The sequence below is a fragment of the Protopterus annectens genome, chromosome 1.part2, assembly GCF_019279795.1.
Source record: "Protopterus annectens isolate FY-2018-M chromosome 1.part2, PAN1.0, whole genome shotgun sequence".
In the NCBI taxonomy this organism is placed as follows: Eukaryota; Metazoa; Chordata; order Ceratodontiformes; family Protopteridae; genus Protopterus; species Protopterus annectens.
Genome location: NC_056727.1, coordinates 486,695,711 through 486,715,884, shown reverse-complemented (window position 1 = coordinate 486,715,884; position 20,174 = coordinate 486,695,711). Strand labels below are relative to the sequence as shown.

The 20,174-nt window shown below is 40.7% G+C and overlaps 1 protein-coding gene across 1 annotated transcript in view; it reads right to left on the bottom strand.

The window, feature by feature from the left end:
* The window catches only part of ANAPC1 (anaphase promoting complex subunit 1), a 3,613,296-nt gene that overhangs the window by 1,167,245 nt on the left and 2,425,877 nt on the right, over positions 1–20,174 (bottom strand). The window contains exon 31 of the mRNA XM_044060160.1: positions 6,783–6,861. Within this exon, the coding sequence (XP_043916095.1) occupies positions 6,783–6,861 (79 nt within the window). The remainder of the gene's footprint in view (positions 1–6,782; positions 6,862–20,174) is intronic.

Genomic DNA, 20,174 nt, shown 5'->3' with positions numbered 1-20,174 from the left:
AATTCTTTCAGTACATTCAAAATGAAGTGTGTGTGTGTGTGTGTGTGTGTGGGGGGGGGGGGGGGGGGTAGCGAACCATTCTTATAAGCTCTGCAAAACAACCGTTTTACCAAAACATGGGAAGGCTCTCCAAGCAGAGAATTATCTCCCTACATTTTTTCTTAATGTGGACATTAAACTATACACTAGTATATTAGTGGAAAAGTTGAATCTCCTTTTATGCACACTAATTCTGAACACAAGAGTGGGATTTAAAAAGTGGAGGTCCCAGGTAATGTTAGTACATGATTCCTGTATGTATAAGGTTTTCAACATGTATCAGTCTATAGTGGCCTTTGTATCTGATTTTGAGTAGGCCTTTGATTATATACATTGGAAATAGTTATAGACAGTGTTAGTCTGCAAGGGGTTTCAAGTGGCCATTAGTAAGAGCATAAAGTCACTTTATCAAATTCCTTTAGTAGAGATTCTGAATAATGGGCTAGTTTTGGCCCCTCTCCCTCTGGAGAAGGACTACACATGGGTAGCCACATTTCTTTTTGTTGTTCCTTTTACCAGTGGAACCTCTCAATACTTTTTTCCTTCCCCTTCTGCTTCATACTTCACAGCTTACCTCACTGCCCTTGTCTACTGCTGGGTTTACTAGCATCTATCCCTGGACTATCTCCATTCTACGGCTGGGACTGGTGTGAAACCTATGGGCCTTCTTGGTGGTCATGCTGTGAATGCTTCCACCAGTGGATTTTTTCCTCATGTATTACCTACTTCCGGGTCCCCCCTGCACTTGCCTGATTGTGCCTGAAGGTTACTCCCCTCTGTGGACCATGCCGCTCTGCAAGGAATGCTTAGGTAAATGCCATTACCACTTGGATGCGCACACCGATCCCTCCCTGACAGTGCCTTAGATTTGCTACGTAGGGATGTAAGTTACACAATATCAGTGAATGCTACAAGTAATTTAAAGGAAATTGTTTTTGAGGATATATACATGGCAAAGATTGAATCCCCTGTTAATGTGGAGATCTAGTCTAGTGAAAATGTCTGGTGTTCCTTTATTTTATTTACTTAAGCACATTCCTGGTGCACCTAAGTGTAAGGAGCACATGAGAATTGAGTGCACACTGAAGAGATTCACATGTTCAAATGGCAGGCAAAGATTGAGCTTTTATTATCAGAATTCTTGGCTTCAGATCTGAGTTTGGGTATCCCAGACTGAATGAAGTATAGTGTGACCTTTCAATAAATTCAGCTGATAACATATAAGATGCTGTCTACTACATGGGCGGGGATTGAATCTTAGGAGCTTCTGTACCTTCGGCTATGGCCAGGGTAGTTAATGGGATTGCTGAAGGTATGGTGAGGAGGCATTAGATACGGGAGAACTGGAGAGTAGTGAGGATTCTGTATAAAGTATCACCCTCTCCCTTGGTATACGGAAATAATGCTCCCTTATAGGAATGTCCCTTTCCTAAAGTGGATGGCACAGCTCAGTTCTACAGCTTGAGGACTGCCATACAAATGGCATTTTGCAGATAAAGGGCTTAAGCTATTTACTTATCCTTTGTTGACTGGGTTAGTCCCTCTAGGCTAGTGGCCTCTTTTCAGAGGCAACCCAAGGAGGTATTTATAGTACTGGGAGAAATTTGTCCAGTTCATCTGGGAAATTCCCCCACACTTTTTGATAGGTGCTGTGGGATCTTTTATATTCAACTGAGCTTCCACCAACTCAAGCAGATGGGACCTTGGTTTAATGACTCATCTAAAGGACATCACAACCAAGAGTGCTGCACTGCAATGTCAATAATCCATCTACTTGGTGTGGGAATAGAACCCATGGACTTCTGCACCAAAGGAGAGTGTGCTGCTTGTTGTGCCACAAAGACTATACCTTGTAAGTACTAAAGTGACTGGGGGAGGAGAATATTAGCATCATATAATTATTTACAACATAGATGGTGTTTGACAGAACAGCAATTCTGTAAACATTTGATTACTGGATATGCTATTTATAGGTCTCACTTAAAAGAGTGGAGATCTCTCTCTCTCCTTAATACCATTGGTTAAGCAGGAAGTTGAAAGGAGGAACACTGAGGTTTATTGAGAAAGATGAAGGCAGTTCAAACCTATCAGCTACTTCTGGGATGGACATAAAGAAAACTTGGCAAAGGTTTACAGCCCAGATGCAGACCATCAACCCAACACACTCAGAAGAAAGGATGCATACTATATGGAAGGTATTAGCAGATTCATGGAAGCTCCCATGCATGCATGAGAAGATTAACTCCGAGATATTTAGCACCATTCAGTTGCTTGCTAAGTTACACTGACAGCAGCAGAGTTTGTCAAGGAAGAGTGTGTTTTTTTTTTTGGGGGGGGGACATCAGTATTTCATAATTTCTGTTGTTACATGCCTATTAGAACAGTGTGCGAACAGTTGGCCCACAGGTTATCTTGTATATTAGGGACAACAATACTTGCTGATGCTTCCTTTTTTTCTTATCACTGACTCACCCCAGCTTTGGAGTCATATGGTAGAGTTTTTAGATCTTGGCTCCTCAAGCTTGTGGTGATAATGAGGGCTTATACAACTCTGCTATGTAGGTCCCCCTCACTTTGGTCACTTTTCAGTCTTTATGGAAGTAGACATCTAACTATAAGAAATCACCAAGATTTGAGGAAGCAGTTTTTTCTCCCCTTCCCTTGTGTTTGAGGGATTAGAAGAGGAATCCCATTCATCCAGAAGTGATTGTGTCTAGGGTATGTGTTTATGTTCATGATGCAGTGTCATCGCATCCCTTCCATGAATTGATATGTAGTTCTCTTGCTCCTAGTGAAAGCAGTTTCACTTTAAGACAAGTATGACTCCCACTCCTTTACTTTGTTTAAGCATACACTGCAGAGTGCTGTAGCTTGTAGGATTATGTATAATGCTACACTTTTGCTATGGAGGGTTATCACTCCATTACTTTAGAAGTAGAACATGCAAGGGCTGTTTTGTAGAAGAAGTGTCGGAAAGATGGGATTTGTGGCTTTATGGGTGAGGAATATATATGTATGCATACAAGAACAGATAAGTGTATTGAACACTCTGGGAACCTGAAGTTTTGTATATTTCTTGGTTTGTCCCTCAGATAGCAGTCTACCTGATAACAGTACTTAAGAACAAACATTTACAAAAGTTATGTTCCTTTTGCCCTTTCTTAATTTCTTTACTAATGTGGATCCTTTTTCTTTTATCTTATGTGAAGTTGGAAGCATGGAAAAATAAATGCACAAAATAAAACTGCAAAATCTGCCTTTCTCTCAAAATGGAAAACATTATAGCTCTTCGCTCCCTTGACTGACATACTAGCAACTAACTCATCTTGCTGCAATGAGGCCATAAACTACTTTACTCCCCATACTGTCCCTACTAAGAAAATATTGTGCAACACATATGGAGGTTGAATGTTAGCCCTTATATAGCCAACTTATAGAATAAACCCTCTTGCAGTAAGAAGCCTTTCATCTCTGATCTTGCTCAAGCTTCAGATTTCGAGTGGTTATGTCAAAGTGATTAAACACTAAAACAATTTCAAAGAAAAGACAAAAACAATGCTATAAAATTATTAAAAACATCAGAGCTAACAATAAAAATACATATAAACAATCAATAAATTATTAGTAGACATTACAGCTAGAATGCTACTGGTTCAGCCAGTATTCATTAAATCTCCTCTAAAAACATATGAGCACAATGGTATATGAGCACACTTAACATCTTTTAATCCAATATAAAGGTTTCACTTTCATCTAAAATTATGCAACAAAACACAGCACGGCTGCTTATATACTTGTGTGCTCACGGGATACTTTTCTCTACTCTTCTTTCTCGAGCGTTGAAACGCTGCAGTTCGTTTGTCCAATTTTAAGTCTCTATTAAAATCAAGATCAACTTAAATGAATTCTTGAAGGCGGCCAAAGTGGAAACCTCCTGAAGCCAATGAGACAGTTAATGCCAAAGGCACAAAACGTAAAGAATGAAAACCAGACGTTTCTAGCCTAGCCATGCAAGACAAACCAGAGGCCTGTTTGGCAGAGCTCAGCAATCAAGGTAGTAGGATTGGACAACAAGCTCCTTTATTTAATGGAGTCCAATACCATGCAATGACAGTACATCAAGACTTTGGAAACAATACAAAAATGGACAAGAAGCCAGTGCAAGCTCTGCAGCACAGCTACAATACAATGATAACGCAGTGTATTTGTAAGTGAGGAGTTTTGCATTAGCTGAATCAATCTCTCTCTTACAAAAGTCAATGTGGGCAGAGACCAAAGTAATAACTGTAGAGAGATCCTCATGAGGTAGCAGGTGCTTGATCTTGGAAATGTCTCTCAGATGGATGCATAACAACTTTACCATAGTCAACACATGCTGAATGTCTGTCAGAGCACTACATACAGCCATGTCTTTGGTCTTGGATAAGCTAACCTTCAACTATTTAGTAGACAGCCATAAATGAATGGCCTCCAAATAATCTGCCAAAGACTACAAGCTCAGTATATGATTTCAAGGAGACGTACACCAGTCATCTAGTTTTGTCTGCAACTGTGAGGACTCCTTGTTCTGACTCTCTAATTCTTCAGATGACCAGTCAAGACAGTCGGCCTGTAACACTAGCTACTTTATCATGACACTGTATTTTTCAGATATCCAAACTTGACTAATTTTTTCTAACTGTACCCCTGTTAATATTATATGGCTGATCTTTATCCCCCCAGCCTACTATTAATACTGCACTCCATTTATTTTCTCCATCTTCTCCATTCCTCACTTTATACTTCTTCAGTGATAAACTTCCTTTCTACAATTCTCGTCTCCATTTTTCACTTTATAGGCTGTTCCCTTACACACTTCTCCCTCCTAATGTCCTTACTATCCTAATCATCAATACTCACTTGTACCTTCTGTTTCTGCCTTTCTACTACGATGAGTCATAGTGTCCTTTTCCCATCTTTCCTTTCTAATCCCTCTTCACTATTTCACTTTTACATACATCTGATTTACCCCCTCACATGACTGCAAATATCAAGTTTGTGAGACCCTCAACAACTCCTTCTCATCCTTCAAACTTCATTTCTCCCCAAATCTAACTCATTGTAGATGCATCTGTTTTTCACTAGGCTATCCTCTTCAACAGCCCATGCATTCCTAACTCCTACACTGCTTTTCAACTCACTACCTCCCCAGTAAAGCTGAAGCATTCCTGTCAAGTGTACCTCGGTATGTGGAACATTTCTCACTTGAGGTCTTATAAAGTTCATCTTCCTCAAAGTTCCATGTTGAAGGGGTCTGACACACATTGTGTAAGCAATTTTTTTAAACTCCTATCCATGGTAAATAGAACTGAATCATATTAATTCATTAAAAGAACTACTCTATAGGCAATAATATCACATTTTAACCATTCTATCAGCTTCCTGGTTGAAGCTGGTAGTAAGTGTTCAACATGTTGCTCACTTGTTCCATATTATGAGAGGTCATGTTCCTCATTCTGGAGATGGAAGCTATGAGCTGAAGTATGGATTTTCACATACTGAAGTACAAAGAGGTTGACAAATAACAAGTAAATGACTCACTAATACAACAAGCGTGCAGGGAGCTGCCTCCTTTCATGCTTCATCAATCACCTTACTTAAGAATTCCAATTCCAGGAGTATAAAGAAACACAGCTTACCTCATACCTATCATCATCCCACCTCATAGCATATTGATACAGTTTCCTCCCAGCTTGCTATTTTTAATTTTGTATACCAGGTTAGTCCTTTGGAGCAGAAACTTTTTTTTTCTCTAGAGATGACTCAAAAAGAACTCCAATGAAAATGTAATGCTGCATATAACTGCATAACACTACAAAAGGATATTCATACAAATGAAAACATAAACGCTCGCATATAACAGTACATGACTAGTATAAACAATTAATCAGTTATATAAAGATATATACTCCTATATCCTTCCTTAGTCATCAGCAGTCAAATGTATAAACAAGAATACTCCTGTGTGTTCCTTAATTACTACCAAGAGGAAACATCAGGAACCAGCTATACTTCACTTGTATTAAACTAGGCAGGCATATGTTCACCAAAATTGCACCTTAATTCAAGCACAACTAAATTCTGCCTCACGTCCAGCAAACCCTACATCCACCAAGGAAAACTGGAACTCCAGGACTCAGTCAGGCAACAGCTAAAGACTTGGACTGAAACACTAACTACCTGCACAATAAGAAACATATCAATAAACATGGGAACAACACTGCACATTTGTATATTTATAAAGCACATGCTCATCCCTTCCAGTGGTTTACCCATAACACTGGCTGACCTCTTGTCAGTACATTCATGTGCACTATTCTTAATTTATAAAAAAAAAAAAAAAAAAAAAAAAACACACACACACCTCACTGTCATCCAACTAACATTAAAATGGGGTCTCACAATCATCCTTGCATAAAGATGCTGCCATCTTAGATCGCAATATTTTCTTTCAGCTAATTAAATTTGCATGCATCTTCCACCTCCTTACCTGTATCTACACATATTAAACTCTTTCAGCCGATCATGATAAGGTTTCAGAAAAAGAAAGCACTACCATTTTAGTCAGCACCACCCGAACTTTCATGCCATGTTAAATTCATCCATCATTTCTTTGTGCTTCACACCTAAGAGATGGGATGCTGAAAACATGCTTCAGTATTCTACATACAAAGAGTCATATCAGATACTAACATAAAACCTACCCTTAGTAAAAGAAATTCTGGTTTAACGAAGTCCAGTAGGTACATGGTGTCAGGTGCTCGAAGCCAGTCAGAAACTGACCTGTTAAATGGAAAAAAAATACTTTTAGATCAAAATCCTGACTATATACATCTTCTCAGTATACAAAACTTGCAAGGCCAATTCAGTATTTTGGCTATATGTGTGTTAAAGTTGTGGCATGACATACTACATGCTGTGAAGATACACATTCTACATGAAATACATTTGCCATTTTTACATTAAAGTTGGTAGAGTCTCTCCAGTCATTTTACTCTGACTATTCTGCAAGGGATGCATCTAGAAGTTGTTTCACAGTTACTAAGCTATAAATAATGATTTTATAACTTATGCTGTTTGTATTGCTGGATTTCTAATGAAAGCTGTTGACTTACTTTACCTGTCTGTATTTAATGCTCAGTAAACAACACTTATACTGGCAGAAGAATTAAATAATGCAACTTCTACACTGAAATTAAGGAGGAGGAAATAGAAGATATTAACAATGGGGGCTAAGTTGGCTAAAAAAAAACCTCCTGGGAAGACTAACATGAAAGAATTAAATATTTGTTTTAATTCCTGATATTAAAAAAATGAAGACTGGAAAAGAGCCACAAAAAATCTTTATACCTGTGGAACTTAAACATGCAGTTTAATAAAGAGGTTCCCCAATTACCACTAATTTAAATGAGAAGACTTGTAAGAGCTTATTAGTGAACCACTATAATCCTAAACCTAGCTAAATGCTAAACAGATGTAAATTTTGGTTAAATACTACAAAGCTGCATCTATATTACAACATTGAATAACTAAAGCTTGATTTTGTAATATCGACAGCTAAAATTGTTGAATGGCTGATTCAACCAAGGGAAACACTTCCCTTGGCCGAATCAAAAAAAAAAAAAAACTTTACATCTGAAATCAACTGGGGGGCTTTCTCCTCACCTAAATATACCAACTCAGAGATCGCTCCAAAGTGGAGAAACAGAAATACTCCACATAACGGCCAGGGGAATTGTTTCCCTGAGTTAAATCGGCCGTTCGACAATTTACGGTTTCGATATTACAAGTTTGACCTTTACTTATTCGATTAAGTAAAGCTTTGATCTTGTAATATAGAACCACAAAGCTTACTAAGGCGGCATCTGATTGTGTAATCGAATAAAGAAAATTAGTCCAAGAGTAATTATGAAGAGCGATCATAGCAGATGTGATAGACAGAACTGTATATGAAATAAATGATAAATATACACAAAGAAAGTTATAATCTGAAAGCAACTAGACACCTGAAATGTGTTACATAATGTTTTAACGGTGAAAGCAACAAATAAGTATGTGCAAGTTCTAGGAGTGAAAGAATGGAAGTAGCATGTAAGCAAGTAAAGTATCAATGCAATACACAGCACAGTTCCACAAAAGTATGGAATGCAACAAAACTTTGAGCTTCTTACATGTATATGGCCAAACTGCACACAGCTTTTCAAATAAAATTTAAGATAAAATGTTGTGCTTGTGGTAGCACTGGCCACAGTGTAATAATGTGAAATACTTCAAATGCACAGGTTCAGATTCAACCCTCATCACGAATAAAACTGAAGGCCCTGCATACTGAAAAAGTTCAAGCAACTTAAATGATTTAGCAATTACAATAAAATGTATGCTTCAGTTGCAAACAGATATAATCCCTATAGTATATCTCTTTTCTGCAAAGAAAGCCTACAGTTCTGAAATTCTCATTGGCAGGTAACCACTCCAAGATAGTAAGTAATCTACAAGTTTAAACACACAAGCAATTAAGCTACATTTATACAATATAGGGTTTTTATTACAAAATGTGCTCACTGATTGGACAACCTAATTATGTGCTTATTTGCAAAACCAGCTTTACTCACTGAAAACAGTTTGTTAGCTTGCTGCAGGGATACCAATTTTTTTGGTGTGGCTACCAAACTTGGAGATCACAACTACTGTTTAAACTATGCTGGTATGAATGTTAGTTGCCAAACGAAAGTCTAGGCAGCAAAACACTCCGCAGGCATACTTATTTGGTCTTGACTGAAAAAAAATGATGGCTGGGATCATACCTATTTGTGCAAAAAAATGTCGACAAAGTCAAAAATCAGGGACATATTTTAATTATTGCTGTTATAAACTTAGAAAGTTATTAGAACAACAGAATTTGTGACAGCATGCATTTTCAGGATATGAAGTCTGAAAGTCAAATGTCGGTCATTATTTAGTGACCTAATTTCTATGTGCCATTTTATGGGGAACAGATCAAAACATGCAGCAAAAATCAGGACATTGTATGAAAATCTAGACAGTTTAGAGGTGTGATTGGGATGCCAGAAATAGAAACAGCTCCAAGCATATGGCATCCACACAGAAACTAAAAAAAGTAACTGAAATGACTACAAGAAACAGTTACTGTGCCAAATGAATGCATGCACAGCACATGCTTCAAGAATCTACAAGGAAGAAACTACAAAAACAATGGCATTGTTTTAAAAAGGTAAGCAATTTATTTTTTTAAATAATGTCACTGCTTCACCCTTGTGATCACACCATGGTTTACCCACATCCAGTCATGAATTATTATTAAACTATCTTGAAAAGGGCCAGTGGAAGTCTTTTCTTCAATGGGTTCCAGCTGTGGAGAACTATCAGATCACAGTATGGAAGACAGCAATCCACTTCACTCAAAAACTGCAAAAAAAAAAAAAAATCTTTGCCATTTCCCTGCAGATTAGCAATTTCAAGCCTGTTTTGTAGATAAAGAGGTGTGAAAGGCCTAAGCACTCCTTGTAAAAAAGCTCTTTTAAGTTTTTTTTATATTTTGGATTAAACAGACTGTGGACTTCCATACTCCAATATACACAGGACAGTACCCTGACATGATTTTTGACGCTTGTGCAATCACCTCACCAACTACTAAAACACAAATGAGAAAACCCTTGAATGCAAACAGCGTTCAAAAATGAAAGACACCAAAAAAAGTATTTTTGCAAGGGCATGTCCCCTGTATCATGCACATCCCTTTACTTGTAAGTTATCGACTTTGAAGTTACACCGTGAAAGGGAAAGGGGTACATCCTCAGTACACCAGCACACTGACCTTCTAAGGAAAAGGCAGTCAATCTCACACTAATGATCATACAAATGTGGTCATTACTGTTTTGTTTTCACACAAACATGGCTCCCACTCAGGACCTATCTGTGGTGCTACTTCTCTATTTATTCTTGTAGAAGAGATGAGGAGGAGGAAAGCACAACTGAATGAGGTATTCACCTGAACTCATTTACTCCAACGAAGCTCAGGAAGTTTGCACTGTAACTTCCAATGGGCGGAGCAGTCTTTTGACAGAATCAAATTATGCCACTGTACTCACCCTCCCTAAATTATTTCCCCCATCTAATTGACAACACACCCCCTGCTCTCTACTTTTCCTCACTAATCCTTATAACTGAACTTCTCCACCTGATCTGCTAACACCTTTGTGGTTCTTTGATAACACACATACTAATAAAACTTTTAATAATATGTTATCTAATATCCTACATAAAGTCCTAAGCTTGTACATCTTATTCTTCTTAGAACCATTTTCCTGAAAATGTTCTTGTAGATGCTTTAATATGAAACCTCTCTTACACTAAGTAATGTCCTAAAAGCATACTTCTTATTCTCAGTGAATACATTTCTGAAAGTATTTTATCACATTGTATGAACTATGTATTACCTTATTGTTATTAATTGTTTTTAAAAATGTACAACTGTCTAATGTATGTAGCTTTTCTCGCCAGACCTCCACTGAAAAAGGGCTCTTCAGCTCAGTCGGACATATCCGGTCAACAAATGTAAAATAAAATAAATAAATAAATGTCCTCATATTTCAAACAAATGCTCATCTCTCTGGAACCACAGAGGTTATGAAAGAAGTATAAATGACAAACTCTTCAACACAAACTATTTTTATAGTGGTAGTATTATTTAGGTTCTTGGTCTTAAACCAAATTTTATAACTCACAGTAAGCACAGTAGCCATTATGTTTGTAATATTTTGTAAACATCTTACAGTATCTCAGCAACCAAGTTACACACACAGGGTAGGATTCACGAAGCCTCCATGTAAGAGTTACAAGGCTTACACGGAGGCTGCAGTTAAACGGTGTGACGTCAGCATGTCATGCATATGCATGAGGGCATGCTGAATCACACCTAAGGCTAACACGGTCCGTGGAAGACAGTAGGGGGCATGTCCGTAGGGCGAGACCCGCAAACGGACACGACCCCAGAAGAGTAAAAGTCCCGAAAGTAAACCCCCATGACAGAGTCCGTGTAAATGTGAATGAACACAACACAACACATGCACCCACAGACTATGAACATAAAATGTAAAAATGAACATGTTTTATTTTTTTTATAAGTTTTAAAGATGTTTGCCCATGAGTGCGCTCGTTTGCGCGGGCGTGCCCGGCGCTCAGCCACAGTTAGCAGTCAGTGGAAAAGCATATAAGAACTAAATATGCAAAGTAAGCCAAGAAGCAATAGGGTAGCGGTAGAGACGCTGGCTGAAGAGGAGGCAGTCATGGTTCGAGCCCCCACAACATCAATTTTTATTTTTAGTGAAATAAGCACGAAACAAGTCCCTGACATATATGTACATATATAAAATTATATTTCATGTAAAATGTAATGAAATGGGCCATGTATTTTGAAGAAATGTGAGATAAAAAAATTAAAAAAAAATGTGAGATGTGCCCATAGCTGAGCTACAGTCTAACAAGTTGAGGATATCTGCTTGTAGGTGAGCAGTGTTTTAACATGTGTAAAATGAGTGCCTGGGGTTGAGCAGCGTTTTAACACGCTGAAACTGTGTGCCCGTAGCTGAGATGAGCATAATATGCGTGCTGACAGCCAAACGACGCATAAACTGGCGTAACCCGTTTGCACGGAGCTGCGCACCGCGCCAACAAGCTAACCGATGGGCAACGTTAAGCAAGCTGTATCAAAACTGCCTTTACACAGACACACCTCCTAGCCTGTGTAGACGGTCATAAAATATAAAAAGCAATGACCAGGTGTGAACCCAGGATACCATGCACCATAGTCAAAGTACTGAATCACTAAGCCATGACAGTTGCACTTAGAAATGCAGTAATAGCATATATATAGGAATGAATAGAAAGAGGAACATGACAAAGCAGGTTTTGTGAAGCTGATACAATTCCAAAATGGCCAATCACAGATAAGTGCGGGAAAAACGGCATATATAAGCCCCATATGCGGGAATACACAGCAAAACCGATTGGAGAACTGACTTGCAGCCAGGATGTCGGGTGTAGGTGAGGGTAGTTGCTTCCGAGCACAGAGGTGGGGCGTTGAGGAGTCCAAATATATGGTTTGGCTCCTCGTCCATAATCATGAGGCCCAACTCATGCAGGGCCAGGTCCTGTGGGGAGCATATAGGGCTGAGGCGTGGGACCGGTTGGCTCATGATCTCACCAGTGCCAAAGGAATACCAAGGACTGGTGAGCAGGTCCATCACCACAATGCGGACCTGAAGAGACGGAAGCAGGACCAACTGAACTGTTGGATCCAGGAGGCCCGGCAAATGCCCAACGCCCCACTACTGAGTAAGTTACATGTAATTATTTATGTAAGAAATTAACCTAGCTGATATTATGGAGATGTGTATTCCAATATTACTTTAATTATATTACAGCTGCAGGTGTCCGTTCTGCGAACGGCTGAGCCTATGGTGATAGGCTGGTGCGGTTGCGCCACCAGGCAGGTCAATAATTCTCTCCCTGTAACTGTAAAAAATATATAAGTATGACAGTTAGCAAAAGAGTGCAGTGTAGTCACTAATTAATAAAATGTGCAAGTAACAGTGTAAGAGGGTTTGCAAGTATTGCTTGATTACAAAAGTGTGATGCAGCCTGTAATCCAAACATAAAAATGAAACAAGTCTGAAATAAAGATGTCCCACCTGTAATATAATAGTACATAACCTGCAGCAGGCTGAAAAGTAAAGCTGCAGAAGCTGAGTAAAACACGTGTGAAATATATCCCTGTTGAAATACAGAAAATGACATAAGTGAGACTGTTGGAAAGGATTGTTATAACTACAGCTAAAACATGTCAATAAAGCCTAGAATTAAGTACCATCCTGAATTGTAAAAATAAAACAAGTGAGAGAGTATGAGAAAGAGGTATGAATCCACCAATAAAGTAGTAATAACTCCTGAATAAAGTATACTGCAGTCAGTACAGAATGAAATGAATGTGACAGGCAGAACCAAACAGTAACATGTGTTGAAAACAGTACTGCAGCTGGAATGTGTGTCCCAAAATCTGGATATGTTGCTCTCAGTCTGCAATATGCAGATAGTACTGGTTGTCTGAAATACCAAACATCCACAGTTGTCTATAGCTATATAAAGCAAATGTAGCAGGATGATGTAGCTGAACAGAGCCAGATATGAATGTGTATGAATAAAAATGGAAATGTGTATTGATGTAGCAGTAACATTCCTATCACCAACCTGAAGTAGTTATCACATAGGAAACTGTAGGCAAAACTGTAGTGTGTATATATCTGCAGTTAGTAGAAATGTACAGCATATGTATTGGTATTTGAAGTTGTTAATTAAATTTTCTTCACCCTACCCTATAACCACATATAATCCATTCCACGTGAAACTGGTATGCGCAATCACAATTAACACCCCTGGACATTTGTCCTGTTGGTTCATACATATTTGCATGTACGTTGATGCATCTGCCCTGTTCATACATCCAAACCTGATGGCCTGTTGCCATCAATCAACCCTGCATGTTGTTGGATTGTGTATTGCTGTTCAAATTATGCATGTGTTATGTTTGCTGTTCAATGGCTTGAATATATGGGTGTTTGGTTAATGGGAATACTAATGCATGCTGTTACAACTAATTGGGAATGGTATTGTATGTTACTAACCCAAACTGTCATAACATAATGCAAAACATAGGACGACAGGGAAGGCGGGTTCCAGTGGACCCACCTCTCCCTCCTCAGCTGGCGAGTGCACCTGGCAGTAGTGCCCAGGCTGGACCCTCCTCTGGTGGCCCTGTGCCACCTGCGGGTGGAAGCGCTGCAGGGGATGGGGCTCGTCCCCCCTCTGCAAGCGTGGCCAGAGGAGAACATCCACTCACCCTCCGTAGTGTCCGGACTGTGGTGCGTAGGGAGATCCGGCACGCTGTGTTTGGGCCCCTATGCCAGCTTGAGGCACGGGTGGCACAACTCACGGGTGTGCCTGCTGCCCGGCCTATACAGCCCCCAGCACAGCCCCGTCCTGGGCAGTGAAGGCACAGTGGCAACTGCCCATGGGTGGGGATGTCGGTTCCACTGTTGCCATCTGTGGGCTCATGGGCACAAGATATCCAAACATCCGTCCCTGTCAATTGTGTAACCCCCCCACATGTGTCATACATGGCCCCTGTATGTGTCTTGTTTGTCTTATCCGTTAACCTACCCAACCTACCTCCCCAGCTATACCGACTTCCTGTACCTGACATACCACTCTCACCTGAAAAAAAAAAAAAAAAAAGAAAAGAAAAAAGGGCACTCTGTACCCACAAAAAAATTACGCCCCATACATAGCTGCCCATTTTGCACACATGTCTGCTGGACATGTAAACTGTCAATTACAATTGGTTGTACAACAAGTATTGTTGTTGTCCTTACACCTCTCTCAGGGGTGGAAGGTTTCAAATGTCACACCAAATTACAAGCATATGCACAGCTGTTGCTGATGAAGAAATGGGCAGCTATGGGCCTTACCCTACATCCCTCCTGCAAAACCTGAGCTTGTTTCCCTACTGTCCTACCCTCTTTGTGACCCCTTTTTCGCCACTTTCCTATCTCCCCATTTTCTTTTCTTTCAAAGAAAATAGCATGGGTGTCTTGTGAGTAAGCACTTTTAAGCAGTAGTAAGCGGGTGTGTGTGAAGCTAAGCGGCAGTGCGCATGCGTGACCTCTGCGCAAACCAGCGCTAACCCGCTTACAACTGCTTAAAAGTGCCTTAGTCACTCTGAATGACAAGGCCTGTAGTTTCCTCAGCAGCAAAATAAAATACCTCCCTCAGTCTCGAACCCAGGACCTTGGAAACACTAGTCTGCATGACTTACCACTAAGCCATGAGTGCTATACAAGAACATTGTGCTGAAAGAAATATATCATAAAATAGTAGGAAATAATTTAAAGGGAATATACAAGTCTAGCACACAAAACATGTCATGTATATTTACTGTCAAATCTAGTGGATTTGTAAAATAGTACTGTGTGCTGAGAAACAGTCATGCTAGTTGGTAGCTACTAGGTAATAATGTCACAGTAGCATCTGGCAAGCCACACACATACTCAGAGCAGGATAAACACAGCCATAGTTGAATAGTTAAGAGTGCAGACATAGCAACTGTGACTGAGTTACACGGATGTCCCTGATGTGAAAAGAAATGTCAACTGTGCCCCACTGACACCCTGCCAAATGTACTAACTGTAGCTTGCAGAACAACATGCATTGCAGTGTCTACAACACAGCCTGAAATATGAGAGACATACCAACCACTTACACTGACAGAACAGTGTCCACAGCAAACCAGCATGGTCCCCACCTTGATAATCTGAAAGGGCTACGCCTACCTAACAGACCTTTTTATAGCACAGGCCTGTAATCACAGTGAGAATTACAATCACTACACAACAGGCTGCATGCAATTAGTGAATGCTGGCTAACAATTGATGCAGAGGCCATCACATGGACATGTGCAGATACCTACAAAAGCATCCTGTACTCCCAGTCCACACATGCAATACTGTCATTGCACCCGCTGGAGGTAGAGAGAGAGAGAAAACCAAAAAAAAAAAAAAGAAAGAAAGACAGACAGAAAGAGAAAGAAATAACAAACCGGAAACATCAAGGCAAAGAGGCAGACAGCAGGCCAAGCAACTGCAAGCCTACACAAACAGCTGCAACAAACACAGGTAATGTAAAGTACTACTATAATACTCTACATACTGTGAACCCTCCAGATGTGTTATTGGTCTGTATCTATGTATATGAGGATGTGCATAGGGACGGGGACATACTGAAACTGTCACTGAAGGCTCCACATACATATGTATGTGATGGTAGCTATGTGCACATAGCAATGTAGGTTGTAGTGCAATGTACAAGTAGGTGGTACAGTAATGGGTGTTCAGCAGTGCGTTACTGTGTGTATACATATGTGGACCTAAAAGGAGTAAATATATATATATATATATATATATATATATATATATATATATATATATATATATATATAACATATGTATATCGAGATATGTATGTATGTATGTATGTATATATATATATGTATATATATATATATATATATATATATATATATATATATATATATAAAATATGCATATGTGCATACATAGATAGACAGGGATGTAGAAGTACATAGACATATACAGTTTCACAGTGGCATAGTATAGTACTAGGCTATCTGTAGACAGTGTATAGAATAGATTTAGAAACCTGTGCCTCTGTATAGTAGTGACAGAGTGAAGACCCCCCCTACATAATAGCATTAGTGCACTGTGCCTCAGTCTAGTAGTGACACAGAGATGACCCCTGCTGTAAACCTATGATCTCCCATTCACTTGTCAAGAATGCACATGAAGAGTGTCAGTGAGGGTCTCTGCCTAACATGAACTGGGATCCTGTTCCATAGTATGGGAAGCCTCTTAGTGATGGATCTGTCCCTACAGTATGTCCTATTCATATGTGTGCTGAGGTTTAAATCTGTAGCTGTCGTGCTTCTGATGGATTTGGATTGTATGAGGTGGAACATGTCCATCACTACCAGATTGGACATGGCCTACTACATCAAGCACAGATAACCCCTACGTAGGCAGTATGCTATGGAATAGAGCATGAGTTACTTTAGTCTGGCAGCATATGACAGGTGTTGCAGACCCTTGATCCACCTGGTGATGTACTCATGGGGTCCTCCTAGCTGTTGCAGGTGCCAGGTGTGGTACATACCAAATGGAGCATAGTACACAGTCATGAGCCTGATAATGGAGGAGTATAAGGGTACAACGACCCCTATTGATGTGGATGTGAATCCCTTCATGATAAGGTGGGCAAGGTAGGAAGTCCATCCAACCACTTCGGCAACGTGGGTGTCAAATGAGAGGTCAGCATTGCACAGTGTCACCAGGTCTCCGATTACTTTGTCTGTACTCAGTGGGTTATTGTCTATGTGATAATATGCAGGTACCTTGTCCGTCCAAAAGGGTATGAGTATACATTACGTGGCATGCAGTGTCAGGCCATGACTCCGCCACCAGTTGTCAGTGTCCGTGAGGCCTGTCAGTAGGATGTATGTGTCAGCAGGTGTATTGTCTATGGCGCCTAGTATGCAGTCATCTTTGAACATTGTCAGCCACTACCCTCCCAAGTCTGCTTCCACATCTGAGAATGATATGCCGAACATGAGTAGTCCCAGGACAGAGCCCTGTGGGACACCACATTTGACTGGCTCTGAGTCTGACATGGCACCAGTGAGGTTGACTATAGGGTTTCTATCTGTTAGCTGGTTTGTAACCCATCATGTGACATATGGATTTACATGTTAGCTGTTGATCATGTCTATGATGGCAGAGTGCGGTATTGTGTCGAATGCTGTAGGCAAGTCCAGGTAGGCTGTATGGACCGCTATGCCCTCAGCAATGGCTATAGTGACTGATTTGAAAAGGTCAACCAGGTTCATAAGGAAGGATCTGCCCTCTACAAAGCCAAACCGGGTGGGAACAAGTGTCTAGGTCCCCAATGTCTCTGTGTATGGGTACCATAATGATCCTTTCCATAGTGTTGCAGACCAGGCTGGTTAAGCGTATGGGGCGGTAGTTACCAGGCTCTGTAGAGGTGCCTCCTGTGTGGAGTGGGACTACTGTTGCTGTATGCCAGTGTCCAGGTACATATGCTGTAGTAAGGCTATGGCTGAATAGCATGTAATGTGCATGAGTAGCTCCTCTTGCAGTTCACGTAGCATGCAACCCGCAATACCGTTGGGTCCCATTGCTGCTGTGTTTACAGCTCTGCTCAGGGTGGTTCTCAGCTGGACATCCGAGATGACACGGAGGTTACAGTCAGCTGGGATAAGTAATTCCACATGTGTGGGTGAGGGAGTGTAGAAACCTGCACTGAACCTGTCTGCCAGACTGTTGGCATTATCTGTGTGTTCAGTGTAGCGTATGTCACTGTGCACTAACTGTGAACACAACTGAGGGTTCCCACCCAGGTGTGTAACATAGCAGAGGAAGGCCTTGTGGTTATCTGTAGTGACCATAGCGATGTCCCTCTCATTGTTGGCCTTGCATGTTTGTACGACAAAACCCATCTGTCTACTACTGCTGATGACAGATGCAGTAGCTCTATGGAAGTATGCTCTGCCGTGCAGTAGCTACCATCTGTTGTTATACAATGCTGGGGTCCACCAGACAGGACACCTGCCCTTGGTGGAGAGGGTCATGGTTCCATTTGTGATTGCATGACCCATGCATTCTTGGAGATGTCTGTAGAAGCATATGTGAGGGTGTCTGCATTGTGGAAAGTGGATTACACTGGCCCAGTGGGCATTAAGGATACCAACTCAGTTATAAGATGTGTAAAGTCGGCATGTGAGAGGTCTCCCACTGTAGTCTGTTATGTTGTGGGGGAGGTGAGATATGTATATCCAGGGTGATTAGTCTGTGGTCAGATGTGACTAGTGAGGGGTATCCTTCCAGTGTGTAGCACATTGTCCCCATGTTTGTGATGATCAGGTCTAGTATATTATCTCCTGTTGTGGGACAGGTGACCAGTTGTTCCACTGCATTTGACATAGTGAATACCAGGAACCTTTGGGCTAGGGAGTTTGGGGGAGAATAATGCACCCAGTGTATGTTAGGGTAGTCTCACTATCCCAATATGATGGTGTGTGGTGGGACATTCATATCCTCCAATGTCTACAGGAAGGCCGACTGTGGTCCCTGAGATCGGGAGGGTGGTCTGTAACATGCTACCAGTTGTATAGCAGGTTTGGCTATGGTTATCTGCACCTGGATGGTCTGTGATGCTTCATGTGTTGCCACTAACCTGGAGGTGTGTGTGTGTCCTCCATGAATATGGACACACCCCCTCCCTGTCCGTTTTGTCCTGAGTCCTGGGGCCAAAATGCATGATACGGGGTATAGCCTGGTACCGCTGGTGTGCTTCCAGGAGCCTTGAACCAGGTTCTCACGTACTGCACAGACATCGAGACTGGTAGAATATGTATGTACAGATATATGTAATACACACATACATATATAGATATCTGTAGAGACTTACACATATACAGATCTGACTGACAACAGACATGTCTGTATATGACTATCTCTCACTCTCTGTCTCACCCCCTCACACTCACCCTGTGTCTCTCTCTCACTCTCTCCCCACATCTATATGTATATATCTACATCTAGATATACATATGATATATACAAACAGATAGATATCCATATACAGATATAAATATATCAATACATATAAATATATATATATATATATATATATATATATATATATATATATATATATATATATATATACATATATAGACTGTGTGAGGCACGTGTGCAGATGTCTTGCTACAAGTTCCTGGTGTAACAGGCATGGAGTGAACACCAGTGTGGATACTAGAATACCATACCCCATTCAAAAACACTGACACCAGTAACCACCACACATGTACATGCCTGCCCACCACTGCATGTGTCAGGGGGGAACAGGGTCAACAAGTGTACAATAGGCTCCACATCGATACACACAGTGGCACACTAATCCTGTAATACCTGTACATGGAATGTGTCAGCGGACATGGTGGGTCAGCTATGGACATGTAGGTCACTGTACCCCTCCACACCCCACAATGTCCTACATGGTATGTACCTCCCATGACAGCTACAGATATGGTGAAGGTCACAGACATATGCAAGTAACTGTGTCAATGCACTCAAACACCACAGAGCGCACACAGACTACCTACATAGAGGTTACCACTGCTGGATATACATAGTTCGGTCACACCCATGACAGTTGTCTCCCAACCATGGTAACACCTCTAACATCCACAACACAAATTACCTACGTCTGTCGTCCTTGTCACTGCAGTATAGAGCACATGGTGGCGGTATGGGACCCTACCCACAAATATGACATATCCTGTAGTAGACCACACAGAATTAAGAAGCAAGCCTCCCCATGAGTAGATGTCAGACATACCCCTGCTGAATGTTATGCTGATAGGTAATATG